Genomic DNA, 20719 nt, shown 5'->3' with positions numbered 1-20719 from the left:
TGCTTTCTGCAATTTAAATCTATTATTTTGTGCTCTACAGTACACTCTGAAACAAAAGAGAACAGATTTATCTGTGTATCTGTGATACACAAAGTATCAGTGACATACTTTCAGATAGTTGACAGTACTCTTACACTATTTTGTTTTTAGATCTTCTCTAAAAATTTTGCATAGCCACACTGGCTGCTGTTTCCTTCATTTTTCCATTATTGGGATTGTGCTTTTGGCATTCCTTTCTTTAGGAGGAACTCCTGAACTCTTTTTCCCATTAGGTTCTTTTGCCATGGAAGTCTACTTATCATTGTTTTGAGTTTATTAAAATTTACATTTTTTTAAGCCCAAGATACACAGGCTCTAAATTAAACCTGGAAAATACTGAAAAAATCTGATTAGCCTTAATTTTTGTTTTTTTGTTTTTTAGTAACAATGACTCCTTTGAGCTGAGCCTGACTGCTGACGATTTAATGGACATGCTCATGCTAAAAAAACAAAACAAAACAGCATAGTCCTAGAAGATTTATGTAGAAGTTACATTATGTTCAGTGAGGTTTAGCTCCCAAGTTATGGAATGTATAATATTTGATTAATCAATACATTACTGTGAAGCTCAAATCTTATTAATTTTCTCAAGCTTTTTTAGACTGGACTATTGAAATTATGATTTTTCCGGGGAGGGGGGGGCGGGTGTTAAAAAAAGGCTGAAATTCAGCTAGACTTTTTTGCCCTATCCCTTATCCAGATTCCTATAAATACGAAAATAAATGAATTAAAAACCTTAGTCCTACCTCTTTGGTGATGCCATCACTTCACTATCATGTCCCCTACAAATACTGCAGACTGAAAAAAATACAAAAAGTTTACTTCCAGATGCAAAAAGGTTCTTTACTCTTGATGCAGGAAGTGGGGAGCAGAAATCCAAGGTCTGATTTCCCTCCCTAAGAGTGAGCTTCTCTTCCTATCTTGGTGGGGAAGATCCACATGATCCTACACCCCATGCTGCACAAGATATAAAATGTAGCCTCAGTGATAGAATACGTTAAAAATATAACTATGTTAAATATTTTCAGTGGTGAAGCAGCTGATAAATATTTTAAAGTAAATGAGGAATTCCTAATCAGCATACTTAATGTCATTCAAGTAGGAAAAATGAAGAAAACAAAACCACATATTACCCTTTTATAAATAAAGGCATTTTTTTAAAGGTCAGAGCACTACAATCCATTATAATCCTCTATGACAAGCAGAGATATTCCAGCATTTGGACAGAGACCAGATTGTCTGAGATGTTTTTAGATGAGAGTTGCCAGGGAATGAACACTCTAGAGAGAGCTTGGTTAATAAAGGCAAATATAGCAAGCAGGTTATGCAGACAGTAAGAAGGATTAGATAGCTGTGAAGAAAGCTCCTGAAGTAAACTGCAGTTATAAAGTGGCACAACCACTTTAGTCTAAGCTGGTCAGAACTTGTCCTTATCTACAGATAATGAGAGAATGTCTATAAAGAATGTAGGTGCTATGAATCTTCCAAAACAGCAACGTGCATGTGACATAATATAACCTTGCCTGGTTATTCATAATTAATTATATGAATATTAAATGAATATGTATACAGTATTGGAAAGATACATTCTGCTTTGGTTTCTATCCAAGGGCAGTTTCCCTTTCTGGAGAAATGCCTGACAATCATCATCCTCCCCCCCCCCCCGCTTTTTTCAAAAAATAAAGGTGCACCTTGTTAACTCCAGCTGGTTGCTTCTTTCACTTGGGATATTCCCTAAAAGCATCACATAGATGAATATGCTCTGCCACTGGCTATGGATACTTGATAAGCAGATTAGAAGAAGGGGTGAAATACTGGCCTGGTTGACAAATAATACTGAGCCATTAAAAATAAATCATACAGGGCTATTTTGTATCATGCTAAGCCATTGTGAGTGGATCCACTCATACTAAGCAAAAACAACATACAAGACACATGATCAATAGACAAATGTCTTATAGCATAGATGTTAGAAATGATGGAAAATGCAAGGTTTATAGTGAGATGAAATGTAGAGCTTGCGTAAAAGCCACTAAACCAATCTGTGCATAACTATTACACGTAGTCCTTGGTTAATGATAGTAATTAAGACTGGAATTTTCATCGCTAGTGATGCAGTTGTAAAGCACTATGTCATGTGACTGCATCCCAGCAGTCTCAGTTGCTGTCGTTAACCAAATCCCACCTGGTCAGTAAGTGAGTACCGACCCTGATCGAAGCCATTCCTGGCTTGGTCCCTCAGTCATTAAAGTAAGGGACTGCCTCCTTTTCAATTCCCTCCACTAGCCTATCTCCCCCGCTCATCTCTTCCCTTTTGGCTGCCCTGCACTCGGCCAGCTCTGCTGCCCTGCACTCCACTGGCCCTGCCGCCCTGCTGGCCCAGTGCTCCACTGGTTCTGCCGGCCCTGCACTCCGCTGGCCCTGCCACCCCCACCTGACTTTCACTGTCTTCTTCCTCCTGCTGCTGACAAGGCACACCCACCCTGGCCCTTCATGAGGCAGCTGCTGGCTGCACCAGGCCTTGCTCCTGAGGCTGCATGCTCCCTTGTCCAAATCACACATGGCCTTGTCTGTATTGCGTGCGGCCTTCCAAAGCCTCACGAAGGGCCAGGCCGGGCATGCCTCATCAGCAGTGGGAGGAAGAAGCCTTCCAAAGCCACACAAGAAGGCTGCACATGATTTGGACAAGGGCACACATGGCCTTGGGAAGAAGGCCTGGCATGGCCAGCAGCTGCCTCGTGAAGGGCCAGGCTGGGTATGCCTTGTCAGCAGCAGGAGGAAAAAGACGGTGAAGGTCAGCTGGGGGTGGCAGGGCCAGCATGGCCAGCAAAGCGCAGGGCATTAGGGCCGGCAGAGTGCAGGGCAGCCAAAAGGGCAGAGGTGGGGGGGAGATAGGTGGTGGGGGGAGTTGAAGCACCCTTGTGGTCGTAAGTGCGGGTGGGCTGCCAGGCACCTGAATTTTGATCATGCGACTGCAGCGGCACTACAACAGCTGTAACTTTGGTGACTGGGTGTAACGCACATTCTTTCAGGGCTGCCATGATTTCAAATGGTCGCTAAAAGAATGGTTGTTAACCAAAGACTATCTGTAGGTGAGATTAGTGATAAGATTTCAAAATAAAGAACACAGAAGTTAGTAGCAGACCAAGTTACCTCAAATACTGGCAAATATCACCTCACACAGAAGGTCAAGGTTTGTTCTCTCTTGTTCCAGAATGCAGGAAAGTGAACGATCATTTTACATTAAAAAAAGGCAGATGCTGACTGAATGTTAGAAAAAACTACCTACCATTGGGAAGAATTCAGCAATTAAGTCAGTTACCCTAAGAGGTAGTACAATCCCCTTCACCTGTGTTTAAGGAGAGGCTAAACAGCCATCTGCCGGGATGCTTTAACATGGGTTGTGGAGTCCTTGGGGTTCTCTGAGCATGGTTGTTTTCTTGCAAACATTTCGTTACTTGGCTAGGTAACATCTTCAGTGCTAGAATGGGATGGGGTTTGCTCTCTGTTTATATACTGTGGCATGCCCTGCCAGTGCTGGTGGGGGAGTGGGTTTTGTTTTATTTTATTTTTTCCTTCTGGTAGTTCCTTGATTAGGGTATTGTTTACTGCTGATTGTATGTCTGGTGATAATCTTGGTGTTAATCTCTGCTTATCTGGGAGATGATTGCTGGTGAGGAGATGTTCTGGTCTTTTCCTTTTTATTGTCTCTTTTGAATAGTGTGTAGATGCTGTTTATCTCTATGTGCCTGTTGATGGCTGCCTTGTCTGAATACCAAGCTTCCAAGAATTCCCTTGCATTTTTGGATTTAGCTTGGTCTAAGATGCTGACAGTTTCCCAGTTGAAACTATGATTAAGTCTGTCCATGTGTTGTGAGAAAACAACAAAACAAAACCCACCCACCCACCCCCACCAACACTGGCAGGGCATGCCACAGTATATAAACAGAGAGCAAACCCCATCCCATTCTAGCAGTGAAGATGTTACCTAGCCGGGCAACAAAATGTTTGGAAAAAAACAGCCACGCTCAGAGAACCCCAAGGTCTTCACAGTTCAACCCTGAGCTAGACATATTCTTTTAATATGGGTTCCTGCATTGAGCAGGTGGTTGGACTTGATGGCCTACCTGACTGTTTCCACCTCTACAATCTTATGTACAGTATAGGCAAAATCCGTTTCTGCTAATTTTTAAAGAGTGAAAAAAATTGTGTGGGCTTCTTTATTCAAAACTGAATATACAATATTACTAGAAAATCTGACGAACCATGATGACTCATAGGATATATCTTTGCTCGTTTCTTTCTCTCATGCCCACACAAGATGTCTCCAATTTTGCCAGATTAGAAGGCCACAGAGCATTGCCATCTAATTAAAGATTTTACTAAATATAGGTGTGTTCCAAATCATATAGTTCATTTTGACTTTTAATGTCCAACAGCCAATATCTGACTAGTATACATTTAGCTTACTGCTAAAACAAAAATTATTTTGCATGAAGTCACAATTGTGTGTTTAGCTGCTGACTAGAATTTGCTCCCTAGATGTTTTTGTGACATTTCTTGTCAGAGGAAACAATATTGAACTTGTTCCATTGTTCTGTCCTGACAGAAATCCTTTATTTTGAATCTCATGGCCCTCCATAATATATTAATGTTACCAACTGATGACAGTATAGATTGCGATGATCTGTAAACACTTTAATTTATTGCAATATTTTAAATGAAAGTGCTTTGTGAAGTGACCAGGAACCATATGATATCAATCAAGGCCAATGCCACATTCTTTCAAGAACTCTGCTTAAAATGAAGCTGAAAGTAAGTGTATAAAATAAACTAATCACAGTCTGGCTTTTAAGGAGGTTTAATTGTCTACAATATGGTAAATTAGCAGATGTATTAAAAAAAAAAAAAAGGGAAGGGGGAGTTAGAAACCCAATAGTTTTTCCCCCTTTTTTCTTTTTCTTCATTAATTTTTCGTATTTATACTTCAATAAATTTGTTTTGTTGTTCTTAGTATTTTTCCTTTTATTAACATTATATAGGGTTAATTATATCTGGTTATTGTACTATTGCCAGTGCAGATTAGCTGAAGGAGTGACAGTCAGAGAAAATCAAGTGGTGATTCCAACCTGAACTGAAACTCCAAAATAAAGTGGTGTTTTGAACCATGTAAAAATGCCCTAGATTTCAGGAACAGAAATTTTGATTCTAGAAAGAACAAATATTTCAAGAAGTTTAAAAAGCAGTCACTGTTTATTAACTGATGAGTGCAAATGACAAGAAGCAATGCAGGGTGGGGTCAAAAAAAGTCAAGATGGCATCCATGACTGAGCAATTGTGGCAGCCATGTTGACTTTTCTCACTCCCCCAACGCTTCTTCCTCAACATTCTGATTCTTTTGCCTCAGGGCTAAATTGTGCCATGAAACTAACTTGAACTCATGGAGAAGAGAACAGTGCCTCCAAAACAATTTTCTTCATTCCCAGGTCACTGTTTTCTGCTTGTGTACACAATCTGAAGTAGTTACAAAATTAAATATGTTTTGTATCTACTTCTTACAAAACATAAATATCAGCTGCTGCAGTCTTGAGGAAAATTGCTAAAATAAAGCAGCTCTTTCGCATTAACAGAGGATTTTCTTTCAGTGCGGTAACAGGTCCCAGGAGCCATTTTTGTAAGGGGAGGTAGGGTTAAACTCATTCATTGTTAGTTTTTCCTCTCTGTCTGCTACAATCCTAACAATTATCTCAGCCTGCAGCTATGATTTGCATTTAAAATGCAAAGACACATTTAAAGCCATGTCCAATATAGCCCTGAAAAGTGGAATAAAGAGAGTTATTGGACAATAAAGATTACTTCCACTTGCACATCTGTATCATGCATGAATATGTCATAAATAGTCAGGAGGAGTCGAACCCAACTCACAGGAAACTCTGGCTTTTTCCTTGCTAGTGATTTATAATATCTTATAGCATCATACAACCATCACTTCACTATTATAATTGTAATGAGACCAGCCTTTATATTCTCTCAGTGTTTGCTTGGTGACACTAGACGATGCTATAAATAATTAGTGAGGAAATGACCTTTACTTTTAATGCTATAACCCCCTTCCCCCAATTTCCTCAATGTTACTATCCTCTTTATTTTTGGGGTGTCAATTCCTGAGCATTCAGATTAACAGCATGCTTTCCTTTATAATGGATGATTGGCAACATGTGGTAGTCCACACGTTAATGACAGCAACTATCAGAAATAGCATAGTGGTAAAGATGCATTGTAAATAGAGATTATTATGGATGGAAATGACTCACATGGTGTTTTAAGAGTAGAATGGAAGTGGGATGGTTTGTGGAGGCAAACAATTGCTATTTCCACTTTAACCCCCTCCTAACTAGCCTAAATTACCTTTGTTTTTTTCCCAAGAAAGAATTCAGGCTATTGTCAGAGTCTTAAGGGTGGAAATTTGCCTCCAGACTTCCATTCTGTTGGAGAATATCCCAAGCAACAAACTTAAGAGAGTTAACAAGAAGATGATCATCAAAAAGAAAGATGATCTCCAGAAAGGGAAAAGACTCTTGGATAGAAACACAAGCAGAATACACACACACACATACATACACACACACACAGAGAGAGTCATATATATATACATACATTTATATACACACACACACACACACACACACACACTTAACTAATTATATTATGTTAAACTAAAGTGGTTGTGCCAACTTATAACATTATTACAGTTTACTTCAGGATCTTTCTTCAAGGCTATCTAGTTCTTCCTATTATCTGCATAATCTGCTTGTTTCATATATGTTCCCTTATTAATAAAGGTCCCCCCATAATTTCTACTCTTAAACCAAAAAGCCCTTCAGGAAGGCCAAAACCAGCCTGAAAACAGTTATTTGGGCTCTTTCAGGAGGTGGGATAAGAACAGAGATGGGAGCAGGTAGGATAAGAGTGGAGATGGAAGCAATATGCCTCACAGAGCCTCTTGCTTCCACTTGTACACTTAATTTTGTGTTATATCAGATATATACAGAAACAGACTGACAAATAGAAAGGGACTGAAATCTGTCCTTTTAGCAATCAAACTTGAGCAGCATGATTTTTGGGTGCTGGGAAATGCATTTAGCCAACAAACTGCTGTCTCTTGCTCATAATTAAACAATTTTTAGTCATGCTACCCCATTCTAGAAACTATTGGTTGTTCACAATAGGGCCAACAAATAAAAATTAACCCTAACACATAAACTCCAAAGAGGAGTTTATAAACAAATATCAGTTGTAAAGACTCTCATCAAGGCAGTCCAAGGCAGTCCAGGTCAAGTTGGCCTTTAGAGATTTACACACACCACCAAGGGGAAAGGCATTCCTCAGAAGAAGAGTGTTCCAAAATACTGGGGCTGCCACCAAGAAGAAGCACATCCAGGTCCCCACCTCTTCGTGCCATGAAAGAATACAGAAGACATATTTAGCCAAGAGAGACAGTCTGGAGTCAGTTGATATATTATGGTTATTAAACATGAAAATGAAAGTTTCCACTCTACTTCTTGTGGCTATGTGAAAGAAGGAGAAAGAAGGGGAAATTTGACAAGCTCAACACAGATCAAGGTAACAAGAAGTTTTCTGAAAATGTATGTGGATACTTTCAGTCTCTCTACAGCAGCACAGGTGCAGTGCACGATCCCAGGTTCATTTGTGTAATTTTATGACATAGTTTAATGATGGGTAGGGAAGATGAACTGGTGCTTTCTGTACCTTTTGAATTATTGTTCCCAGTCCCCAGAATTGATGGCTGGGACAATTTTGGGAAAGTATTGAGTTGCTTATCCCAGTTCAGCCATCTATAAAATTGAAATGATAATAGCATCACAGAATTGGTGCTTAGGCAAATAAATTTGAATTATAGAATACAGCCATAATATAATGTATTAAGACTGCAGCCACAATTAATTAGTGTCAGGTGCCTTAAACTCTGAGTTCTGATGGGAGTGAACTGGGAGCGGAGGTCAAACTGAGTTCCCTGCTTGCCATTCTGGTCCTTTTTGTAGATTTCCACGATCATCCTTTCCATGACTACTTATCACTACTTATTTCTATCTGCACTGTTAGGCTTTGCAATGAAGCACTGGGAAGTCTACCAATGCACCTTGTCCAAGGCCTCATCAAACTTAGCGCTGGTACTAGTTCTTAGTTATCCCTCCTTACCAGCCCAAGGCAGTGATGTTACATTTTACTATAAAATGAAGCGTGAAAGCCATTCTCTGCCCCTGTTGTTGTTTTTCTATTATTATATCTATATCAGAAATTATATATGGGAGGTTTTCCCTGCTGGTAGACTTAAATGAATTTTCAACTGATATGAATGAACTGAAATTACCATATTTATTTGTCACTAACTGTAAGGATATCATATTTCAAAGTGTGCAATATTTCTTATGTTTTTAATTTGCCTAATAACAAATATGTTCTTGACTGAATATGATGTTTGCATTGAAAGGTATTTGTATACAGCAGCAAACAAGGGAAGAGAAGCAGCAAATACTCAAATTTTATGTTAATTCTTTAAAAGGCAGTAGTATCCACATCCCTAATACTGTACTGTTTCAAGCAACTGTTTTATCTCAACTGATTGCATTAACAGATGCAAGAAGGAAATCAAGCAGATGACATGCATTTTAACGTTCCAAAGGTCTTCAAATTTTATATGAAGTATGAATATTATTTCATATTCTATAAAGCATGGTGGCTCCTAGCACTCAGCTGAAGGCAACAGGAACCCCTTGCAGATTCATCATAGAAAGGCTAGAGCTGGCATTCACAGCCTTGACCCTCTTTTTAATCAAAGTGAACCCTATTCAAGTGAAACATCTAGAAAATTACACAATTGTATGTGGTACTGATCTGAAAGATAGTATTATTTTGTTACCTCTGGTGGGATGATCTATCATTTAAAATCTATAGAAATCTAGTTAACATACTCATGTTGTACTGGTGGTTAATTTTATTTTGATAGTCCAACATGAACAAAAAATGATTATGTTGATAAAATCACAGCACTCCACACATCTAATACAAACACTTTTCTCCCATGCATAATCCAACGGCAAGCCCAGGTGTACATTCCATTAAGATTATTCTATAATATTATCTTTCCATAAAAGTAACGGGTCCTGTGAGCTGAGCTAGCTTGATGCCTGTTGAGTATGGACCTTTCAACATAATTTTCTTGATAACAAGAAGTACATTGCTTAAAAGCAAATAAAAATAAATATTGTCCCATATTTTGTACTTTAAAATGCTTTGATTCAACCACCTAATTCAATATATCATTTTGTATAATGTGTGTTACCTACAAAGCTTATATAACAATTGCTTATGTAAGTTATAGTGATTGATTGAAGAGTAGTTGGTTTAAAAAAGCAGTTATTTTCTTATAATTATATTTGCCTTGTAAACATGCCCAGTTTTCAATTGTGCAAGCTAATTTAGCCACCCAGATTCTAAAGCATCGCAGGCAGCAAAGTGAGAGTCTTATTTAGCAGTTAGACAGCTGATAGATCTAAAGATCAAGAGAGAAAAAGTTAAGCCAAATAATTTAAATACTAAAATGTACAGTCTGCCAATTTTACAAGTGAAGGAAAACTGTTTTCTATGTCCCCTGAGTACTCAGGTTATCAGTGACCCCATCAAGACCAAGCCATATTATAAGCAAGGAATTAACTCTAATTAATTGAGCTACACTGCTGTTGCCTAAAATAGATGATTAGTATCCGGCTTATTGACAGATACATTTCTGAACAGCTAGCTATTTTAATATTACTGATGTTATTAAGAAGTAAACACCATCAGCATAACTGCAGCCTTCGCCATTATCCTATATTTATAATGATCACTAGTCATCACCATTTATAAATATCAAGGTCAAACCACATGGCAAATCCAAACCAGAGAGCTGACAAAGCTGATTCAGTCTGCATTCAGTTCACAGTCACATCAGATCTTGTGCCAACCTGCTAATAAAATTAGGCTATTTGGAGAAACCTTGTTTTGTACACACTGCCACTACTGTCATGAATTTTGGAAAGCCCTCTTCCTGTCAACACAATCAAGGATGAAGTCCTACTCCAAATGAACAAACTGCATTTTGTAGGCACTAAGCTCCATAGTGCTAAGTATTTATATATGCTGGAAAAGGCTTGGACCCCTTGCATACTGTAACTTGCATCCTTTTCTATGAGCCAACTACTGCTGTAGCTTTTGAGGCTTGGATTTTGTTTAGAAAATTATTTTGGATGATGCAAGGAAAAGGATAGTACTAGGGGGAATTAATAGTGAATATTTACCATAAAAACGTGAAGGACATGTAGGAATATAATTAAGCACAAATATAGAAGCACAGCCGTTCATAAATACAGTCAATACAGTACTATCTATGTATGGATTCATGCATCATATGATACTAGAGTTGAATTACATTTCTACAGCCTAAAAACAATGACAGAATGCCAGAGATGGCATTATAGATAAATGAATACATATTTGGAAAGAGCATCATTGGAGTGCAAAAGATGTATGATACAGTTAGATTGTTAAACTTTTCCTGTTATGGGAATTTCCCTAAATAATACCACCCACAAGATTAATATAATTTTTTTTTAAAAAAAAAACATTTTATCTTAGTTCATATATTAAGTATTTTTCCATTAAATATACAGATCAGTTAGGAAAGACAGAGCCAAAATGATTAGATAAGAGATTCATATTATTTATCCAGAGCTTAAACTTCTAACCATACTCTCCTTTTGATCATTATAAACTTTAAAATATTTAGAACTTTCTGGGCCAAATAAAACATAACTTGAATTACTTAATTTATCTATCTGTGACACAGAGATTTTCCAGACTTAAACTGTTTTCAGAAACACTTCCCTATCAAAGAAAACAACACCATTTCACTGAGAACTTTGTTTTACAAGTGCAAATGTTAGGAAATCTTTTCTGATAGCAATTGTAGATCTGATTTGCTTTATCTTATTTCCACTTCTTCTTGACCCCTCTTTCCTTCACTTTATCTCTTGTTTATTTGCAAAATTTATTTACAAATTTTGCAAAAATTATTTGCAAATAAGTCTAATCCAGTTTAGTTTGTCATTTACAGACAAGCATGCATAGAATCACAGCTGGTAAGTTCTTTGAACTTTAACACTATATAGGCAGCAAGCCTAATCACATTTACTTGAAAGTGTCACTGCGTTCAATGACAATTACGTCTGGATAAACCTAATTAGGACTCATACTACTGATTACTTTTTTCCTTAAATTAAAGCCAACATTACCTTGGCCTAAAAGAGAGCCAGTGTAACCAGGAAAGTAGTTAGGTTGTTGGACTAGGAATGGGAAGACACAGGTTGTAACCAATCTCAGCCATAGAAGTTCACTAGACATCTTTGTGCCAGACACACTCTCTGAACCCAACCTACCTCACAGTGTTGCTGTTGTGGGAAAAATAGGAGGAAGGAACACTATGCATGTTCCCTTGAACTACTGTAAAATAGGTGGAATATAAATCTGCATTCCTAATTGCTTTTTATCTCAAAAGGAGTTGAACTATAATCAACAGAGCCAAATTATATGTGACTGTGGCAGACCTGAATCTTTAACATGGGTCTTCCCCATTCAAATGCAAAGCAACAAATAGTAGGGCAGTTTAAAAAGCCAAGGAACAAGTTAGCAGAGAGAAAATACAGCTGTCTTCACTGCCAAGAACACACACCAGACTGATTTCCAATGCCTCTACTACCAATATCACAGCCCAGCAACAGTGGGATTATGGGGCCAAATGCTAGAATAGGAATATGTGTGAGTAGGTTCAGGACACCTCTCCTCACCTGCTCCTTTAGCCTGCTCAGGCACATCACCCAAACTTGCTGCTATACATGGAACTACAGCAGATCCTCCTTTGAAAGTACAAGACTGATCGTGTTGTTTGTAGCATAAGAACTGGTACTCAACATCCTACTTTCTCTGATACATTAAGTAGGATTTCTACACAAAGCTTTAAGTACACTGATGGAAGAGATGTGGAATAAATCACCTGGGAACTAGCAAACTAATAAAAATATACCTTAACCATCAAGCACTTAAAATCTAGACAATTATCAAATATTCTCAACCCAATCTATGATGATTTTGCAAGAGGAAGTGCATCTCCTCCTTTATTTACAGCTGTCTCCAAAACCTATGGCTTTTAAAGTAATACCACATTCAACTGTACTGACAAACATGAAGCTTGTGGCACCTCTAAAACTAACAGACTGATCAAGACTTAAGCGTCCATAAGCTCGAGTCCACTCTATTAGGTGTGCAAAGATATGCCACTGGTGAAAATTTCAAAGAAGTGTTTAATAGCAATGAAATCCCAAAAGGGTCTTCTGAGACCTGAAAGCAAAGTATCCATGGACAACAGAGACTATAATAACACAACATTGCTAAGGTCATAAAACAGCTGCTCTGGAGGTCTCTCAACCCTTATTAGTCTGATCTACAGAGTGCAAATAAACTGCACTTATGCTTATTAACTATCAGTACAGGTGTTTACACCTGTCCTCTGAAACAAGTGTGCTTTGCTGCCAAAGTAACTTCATCAGGTCTTCATGAGCAGTTTGCAAAGTACTTTTCTGCAGAAGTTGATGCTCCTTTGAGAACCCAGTCATGAACTAGGCCTGAGAAATGCACTCTGGCAAGGGAAGAAAAAATGGCTCTTCTATTACCTGAATGAAGCCCCACATGGGGTGGAGTGTCCAATGTAGCAGCAAAGGAGGCCAGCAGCACTGAAGGAAGAGCAGGACTTCTCGGATTAGCATCATGGCTCTGGAGGAAATGGGAGTTCCTTCTCACAAACTGGGTAACTGGAGAAAGAAATCAGATAGCAATGGTGCTTTACTGCACTCCATTCCCACCATACATGGTGCCTCTGCCTGCCTCCTTCCCCCCACATTGCAAACTGAAATTGATATGGTCAGTGGAAGAGGGGGTAAGTAGCCTGTTTCTCCAAAGAAAGTAATGGTGAGAGCACGCCTCTAACTTCATAGGTTTTGGAGAGGATAAAATATTTAAAAGAAACGGGATAAACATACATGGTTTTGGTGGTACACTTGTTCTGTGATGGGAAAGCCTTCATTCAAAATGAAACTTCCCATTAAGCAGCACGCTTCCTCTTCCACCACCTGTATATTATTCAGCAAAACTGCTACCCAGTAGAACTATGTATTACGCAAACAGGAGCTTCCTTCCACCTAGCCCCAGTTTAGGATCGTTGGCAACTGACGCGATCCTCAAGGAGTCAGAAGAGAGTTGATGGTGCAGGAGGAGGAACGCCAGCTATTCAGCCAAGACGGAACCCAGTTTTCTGCTTCTACTGCGGCGGCTGCAGTTTAAGCGTTCTCAAATTAATAAATGACATTTTAAAAAATCCCCTTACCCTGGAGAGCGGAATGGTCCGCGTCGCGATAGAGAGAGGCCGTCGCTGCGCTTCCTTTTACATAGTGGAGCACATCTGCGGCCGGTGGGAGGAGAGGGAAAGACAGCTTTTAACAAAGTTTGCAAGGAAAGCTGATCTTTTCAACACAGCAGATCCGACCGAAGTTCCCCTTTTGCTGCTCCACCACCACCTAGCGCCGACAGAGTCCGTTCACAGGGGGGGGAGGGGAAAACTCTTTCCTTGGAAGAGAGGTGTCCCCCTCGCACGAAACGCGTGGCTCTGATATTGATGGAAAGCCAGTCTTCTTGTACGTATCCGAGACGGGGCAGGTGAGGGGGCAGAAAAGCTGGATCAGGAGAGAAATCCAAGGTTCAACCGCTTGCGAACGAGCCCCCACCCCCCGCTCCTGGCGGCTGGAGGCAGGACAACACGCGAGATCCAAGTCCCGACTCCTCTTGGCTCGCTGTTTTTTTTTTCCTTTTTCCTTTCTCTTTGCAACGACTACAGAGAAACGGATATCTGGAGGGAAAAAGTGTCACGGAAGGCGCCTTGCGAAAATCAACTCCTCCCCGGCCGCGAAAAGGGAGAAAGAGAGAAGAAGCGCTCCAGATCTCCTTCCTCTCGTAAGTAGTAGGATTGTTTGCTCCACTCTAGTAGCACAGATCGCTGTTTCGGATCCTCAGCTGTCCATCATCCTGCAGCGCCTGGAAGCAGCGGCCGGAGAGAGGGAACTCACGGGATGGACCGGGGGAGGAGGACCCCTCGGCTGGAGAGGAGCAGAGGCGTTGGACATGCAGATGGGCGGGCGGAGGAGGAGCGGGAAGAGGCTGCCAGTGAAGCCGGAGGCTTCCCTTCTCCCCTGCCTGCGAATGTAATCTCTCCCGTGCCTGGTGCGCTGCCGTTTCTGCAGCGATTTTTCATACCCATCTAGCAAGTCCGTTATGGATTTGGCACTTGGCTCCGTCGAGCGTGTTGCTGCTGAATTTGTGTGGGTATTTTGCTTTCCTCCGTGAACGAAAAGAAACCCCAGAGCTCGGATAGAAAACTAAAGCGCTTTCATGCTGCTTCTTAGGGAGCTCTCCAGACACACGATACACACACCCCTTTTCTTGCATGCTGCTGGAGGCAAATCATAGCTACTACAGTCAGAGGCTAGGCGGCACTCTGGAAGGGAAAGCTGCACTTGGATGGTAGGTAGTTGGGCGTCTGGCTCAGAATTGAGTGGCATTAACTCTCAGGGTCTGGGATATCGTTTTTCGCTTCAACTGCTCTCTTATCCTAAACCAATCAACCAACCAACCTTGTGACAGAGGTCAAAGCTACCCTTTAGCTATGGCTCTTCCAAAGTTGAAATAGGTTCACCAATAGCCTTGTGCTTCTAAAAGTGGAGAAACAATAACCTTAGAGTGCTACCCTATCCCTAAACCTATGTCTTTGCATCCTCCTGTGATGGTACACTGCACTTGTTCCTGGAGGTTCTGTATAGCTATTAGGATTGTATGACCTTTGTTCTCTATAATCTAATATTTTATTCTATTTTTTTGCCATTGCACCCTCTCATTTCTTACTGCAATAATCATTTTGGTAGGGGGGAGAGAGGATGCATTTGGGATAGAAAAGCCAGCTGTGATTCTACAGAGAAGAAAGGAGGCAAGTTGGGCAACAGATAAGGTGCCAGAGACAGGCTATGAAACACAATTTGTCAAAGCTGTATTTATCATCCAACCTTTTCCCTTTCTGGAAAAAAAGCTGAACCTTTGTTTTCAATCAAGACATTTGAGAAAATATTCCAATAATTTCTATTTTTACCACTTTTTAATTGTTTACATTTTATTTTAGACTGTTGGCTATTTTAAATGCCCCTGGTAGAAATAATAAGATAATGATACACAGTCTGCACATCATTGAAGACTGCTCCAACAGATGGAGCACCTGTCTGGCCTTGGAAGCTAGTCTGGTTAACAGTTTGACAGGAGTCTGGGTCTGTAGGATGGCCCAGGAAGTGAAAAAAAACAAAACAAAACAGGGAGAAGCTAAATGGCAAACCACAACCATACTCTTATCAAAATAACAGCATGGCCATGAAGCCATTAGAAGTCAGGCTCACCTTGATATTGCCTATAACGGAGGACTTCTGAGCAACTTGCAGTCAAATAGCTAGAATGTCTGATTCCCAGCTGGGGGTAGCCCAAGACATTTTTACTGCCAGAAGCAAAACAAAATGTAGCACTCTTTGCCCTTCATGAACAGAATCTGACCAGCCTGCCAATTCTCTGACTTCCAGCACTGGCAACACAATGCCATAATGTCCTCCATGACATGTGGGGGCAGCAAGCTCTCATAGATAGCTCTGCCTTCCTTCGTTTCACCAATGTTCTTTACCCTTCAACATCAGTCTCACTCTGTTCAATGGCTGGGCCTTTCCTAACCAATTAATTAACAAAAACAACACTACTATGACTATTGTTCTCGATTATGCTAAAGAAATGCTCTATCTCCTTACTAAATTAAAAATGAAGCTTCTGATTGCCCCAATTCCCTCCACCACTCCCCACCATCTGTTGCAGCTGTCTTTGTTTCTATTAATCACTTATTTTATAGGGATATTGTTATAGAGATTGTCTGCCTGAGACATTATAGAAATTTACTGTTGTTAAAAATGTGTTTTCCATGCAGCATGGATGGGGATTGGTAGATTTAGACTAGAGGCTGGCATTAGACAGTCTCATCAACCCACTTGTAATACTAATTGGCAATGGAGGCAGGCAAGTCATGAGGGGATAGGAGCAGTGGACCCAGCTTGTATTGGCTTGTAACAGTCGATTGTTAAATTTTGGGGAATTTTGCGAGCTGGCTGACAGCAGAGTTAAGCTACCAAACTTGGGGCACTGATCAGTTATTCTGTGGCTGCTAGTGTGTCGACAATGGTGCCAGTTCTTAAACATTTACCAGCACACCGCTGGATTGGAGGGTCATGAGTAAGGAGGACTACAGCTTGCCCATCCTTGACATACATTCTATGTACAAGGATGGTATAAAGGACTCCCACACTCCTTTAGCTGAGAGAATTGAGTCCAAGATAGCTAAAGAAGAGATATTTTTTCCTCTGGAGCACAAAGCAAGTGATATAGATTGCAAATCTCTTGAATTTGCCACCTGTACCGCCATTGCAAAATATTTCATTTCTGATGAAAACACAGTAAAATGGAGCCATAGCAGACCTCGCATTAATCACTTATTAACCCTGAAGCTTATTTTTCCTTCATTGTTTCATTACAACATCAAAAAGATTGAAAATCTCAGAGCTTTATCACAGGGCACTGAATTAACCGTCATGGAAACAATTTGAAAAGCACAATGGCTTTTAATCACAATATTATGTGATTTTCCCATAATGTAATTCAGTTTTACCCCACCAGTTGCCTTCCAGAAACTTTGGACCATAGCTTCCATCTTCTCTAGCCAGCATGGTAATTGGCAAAGGATTATGAGATGTGTAGTGAAACATTGTAAAAAAAACATGCTGGGAAATGCTGATAGAAATAATTAGCAGCCAACCTGCAACTTCCACTCTGCGGTCCAGAAACCAACCACAGGCAATAGAACTTTGGGACATCCAAGAATAAGAGGGCCTATTGTGCCTAGTTGTGAATTATATTGCCTGCCTCTCTGGGGTGAGTAAAATGCAGTAAATCCTGGCTCAGCTGTCTAGCGAACAACTCACTCCAAGCTGTCCAACATGCTCCCTTTTCCTCCTTTCTAGGGATGGTGGGGAGTGGGATCATGGTTCCTTCACTTCTTGGGTGAAAAAAAAAGGTTTTCTTTGATATTTGAATAAAGCATTAGCCTCAGGCAGCTATTTGTAGGCATTATGAAACAGCAGCATATTTTTGGTTACCCAATTTATTATTGCCATTTGACTGGGATGGGAGAAAGTTGCTCATAGACAAAGTGGCTTTGGGGAGGAGGGACCTTGTAGAGGTGAGTTCTTTGCTACTTCACTTCAGGCAGCAGGTAGCCTTGCTTTGCTCTCAGCTGGCTCAGCCAGTCAATAGTTCACTCAGTTACCAACACCTAAGGAATGAAACAGAGAGCAAATAGTACCCTAATGAGAGTTAGACATTTCAGATGGCAGGGATTATGCCATAACTAAGCTATTGTTGGAACACTTGCAAAGAGCACTTCGTTATTCTGTAAGACTCAAGGTAAGAAAGCATATCAACTGCTCTGGGCTTTTTGAAAATATTACAGTATAAAAAATGAATAAAGCTTGTGGATCTTTCTGGTTCAAAAGAAGTAAAAACCATATAAAAATACTGAACACAACAAAACAAGAACAGCTTATATAGGTAGTGGATACACACTAGATTGGCGCTATCTGATGCTCTGGATGTGGCGTGGGCTATTTGCCAAAGTTTTTTTCTTCTTCCTTTCCTTTTCTCTGTCTGTATTCTGAAAAGATACTTTGTGATTTTCATCTGTACTGCAGTTTTGTAATAATGAAAACACTGGGAGCCTTTAACAGAGCTTGCAAGAAAGCAAACAGAAGTCTTCTATTGTTAAAGGGTTACCACAGTCATACTCATTAAGAACATAGAAGCAAAGCAATTGGAGAAAATGAAAACAAACTGAGTTTTTAGCCAGCAGAGTAATGAGCAAATTGCAAAGACAATTGCCTTGTGAGAATGGGAGCTAAGGTTATGTAAGTCACATTTATCTCATGGTATATATTACTAACAAACAATGAGTCACAATTTCATGTCATTTGCTCTGTACATATTAAACATAAGGACTTGAAAGTAAGTCCCACTGTATTAATAGGATTTAATCCTTGCAATCTGTGTAGGAGTGCAGCTTCAGTCAAATCATCTCAAATTTAAAACTGATATGAGGTTGATTTAGCTTCCCAGAACTATCTGGCTGGTTAATGTATTATATGAAATCCTTGGTTGACCAAAACCATGAGGTGATGAAGGTCATTGTTTATGGCCTCATGTCTGGTGAAAACATGGTACATGGAAGATTATGAGTTGGAATATAAGAGGAGTAAGTAAATGGTACAGAGAATGAAATGAAATGAAGAAAAGAGGTGCTAATAGAAAGGGGAAAAATATAAGATATCTGAATAAAGTGGTCCAAACTTGTGGAGTAGATATACAGAAATTAAGGAATACATTTAATTATGAATAAAAGAGCTAAAATGTATTGATAATGCTTGCATGTTGCACACTAGGGAATGTTGATAATAAAAGAATCAGATTTGACTTTGGTGTGTGTTGGGGGGAGGTGAGATTGTGCAATATTCTGAATGAATGTGATCTGGAGAAAGACTACTCTGTTAGGTGATAATGAATGAATGGTGGGAATAAGACGAGGGTACGGAAAAAGTGATATTTGGAGCACCAAGAATGAATCAGCATGGAGATTCTTTGTTGACAATCTGCTTTTAAAAAATCTGTTTCAAATCCATGGTTTAAGCATACATCTATTCATACATATACATAGAAAACATATAATAAAAATAATGATTATTTATGATGAAAGATTGAGAGAAGTAGCAAAGGATACAAGGTTGATGAGAAGTTCTCAGTGTGTACAACTTTTGGTAGTGCCAAAAGTGGATCTTGGAAAAAGGGGCATGGAAGAAAAGAAAAATAGCAAAATAAATTAAAAGTAGAATAACTGCAAGGAGGGCGACTATGAGTTCTGTATGAAACAGTATTAAAAAAACAATCTTCCAACTAAATGGAAAGTTAATATATGGAGCAATGATATAAAAGATGCATATAATAATTTAAAAGAATGTTACGAAGTGCCACAGAAGTATGGAGTTATACTAATGGAAAGTATGATGAAGGATCCTTGATGTAATGATGTAATGGAAGTGGTTGTTAATGAAAAAAAATACATTAGAGAATATGATTGCTGCAAAAGAATATGAAAGGATATTGTATAACGTGTATACAGAGAAGAAGAATGTAGTCAAAGAAAGCAAGGAGTGGTAAAATCAAAAGTAGCAGAGAAAATCAATATGATTCTTGATAGGAATAAAGTTAAATGTTTGGGAAGTGTGAATATACAGTAGGTCTAAACAAGGAACATCCAGTGGAGTGAATAAATTAACCATAAAAGAAATTAAATAAAATTGGGATGAAACTGAAATGTGGGAATACTGGAACAAGTATTTTTATAGGAATGACTGATAGCTGAAAAGCGGAATTGCAATGAATGCTATAAATGTTAGTGTCCAAGAAAAAATGATGAAAAAGAAGTTGTAAAAGTTGCAAAAAATTTTTTTTAGAAGGCTGCAGGCATTGTTGGGGAAACTGGTGAGATGTTATGTGTTTGCTTATGAAACGGCTGTAGAACATTTTTAATATATATCTGCCTGCTGATTGGAAAAATGCCATTTTTATTCCCATGTACCAAAGGAAAGGTAACAGAGAAAAAGTTACAGAATTGATTGAAAAAATATTAGGGGATCCATTCATTTTGTGGCAGAGTAGAACCAGTAAACACATTTGGATGTCTGCTGACCAGGAAAGAACTGTAGCCGTTGCTGGACTCCGAGAGACGCAGAAGAAGAGGATTGCTGGCAAGTCAGACTGGATTCAAGCAGTTTTAGCTGCTGAAAATCTGTAGGTTCCAGAATGGATTGAAGGCTGCTGAAAAGGGTTCCTGGGTGAAAAGAAGATCACTGAAAAAAAAAGAGAAGGAGGGATAAGAGTCCACATTCTGTACCTCTATATGCAATCATTCTTTGTTCTTGGGAGAATAAGAAACAAAGCTTTAGGTAGTATAGGTTAAAAATATCATCAGCATAGGGGGACGTGGTGGCGCAGCGGCTTAATGACGCTGAAAGTTGCTGGCCAGAAATGGTCGACGCTTCAGCGGTTCGAGTCCAGCCTTCGTATTAACAGGGTGAGCTCCTGTTTCCTCCCCAGTTCCTGTCAACCCAACAGTTCAAAAACTCACGTGAGTAGATAAATGGGTACTCTCACTCCTGTGGGAGGAAAAATGCTGGCGGCGCCTTGCAAAAAGGAGTCGGGAGCAGTTGCCGGTAAGCGCGAAAAACCGCGCGCACCCGAAAAGCGCGCGAAGCAACGGAAACCCCGCGTCCTGCGCTCGCCAGCTGGGCTCTGCTCTAGGAAGGAGGCACTGGCAAACCACTTCTGAAACACCTGG

The 20719-nt window shown here is 39.7% G+C and overlaps 2 protein-coding genes across 3 annotated transcripts in view; one reads left to right on the top strand and one right to left on the bottom strand.

Annotated features, from left to right (window-relative positions):
• The window catches only part of PRIMA1 (proline rich membrane anchor 1), an 81645-nt gene extending 64608 nt beyond the window's left edge, over positions 1-17037 (bottom strand). The window contains exons 1-2 of one of the 2 annotated variants that reach the window (XM_088145211.1): positions 13535-17037; positions 12825-12962 (exon numbers count right to left, since the gene is read on the bottom strand). In XM_088145211.1, the coding sequence (XP_088001337.1) occupies positions 12825-12920 (96 nt within the window). In that variant the 5' untranslated portion in view covers positions 12921-12962; positions 13535-17037. The remainder of the gene's footprint in view (positions 1-12824; positions 12963-13534) is intronic. The other variant, XM_007428885.4, reaches the window with a different exon arrangement.
• FAM181A (family with sequence similarity 181 member A) overlaps positions 14047-20719 on the top strand; it is an 83434-nt gene continuing 76761 nt past the window's right edge. Inside the window, exon 1 of the mRNA XM_088145210.1 lies at positions 14047-14157. The gene's annotated coding sequence lies outside the window, so the exon portion shown is untranslated. The remainder of the gene's footprint in view (positions 14158-20719) is intronic.

This window comes from Python bivittatus, unplaced genomic scaffold, assembly GCF_059951505.1.
Source record: "Python bivittatus isolate LINGU-HERP-01145 unplaced genomic scaffold, Pbiv_v1 ctg000480_np1212, whole genome shotgun sequence".
Taxonomy (NCBI): Eukaryota; Metazoa; Chordata; class Lepidosauria; order Squamata; family Pythonidae; genus Python; species Python bivittatus.
Note: the sequence above shows the minus strand (reverse complement) of the source record. Positions and strands in the feature narration are given on the sequence as shown.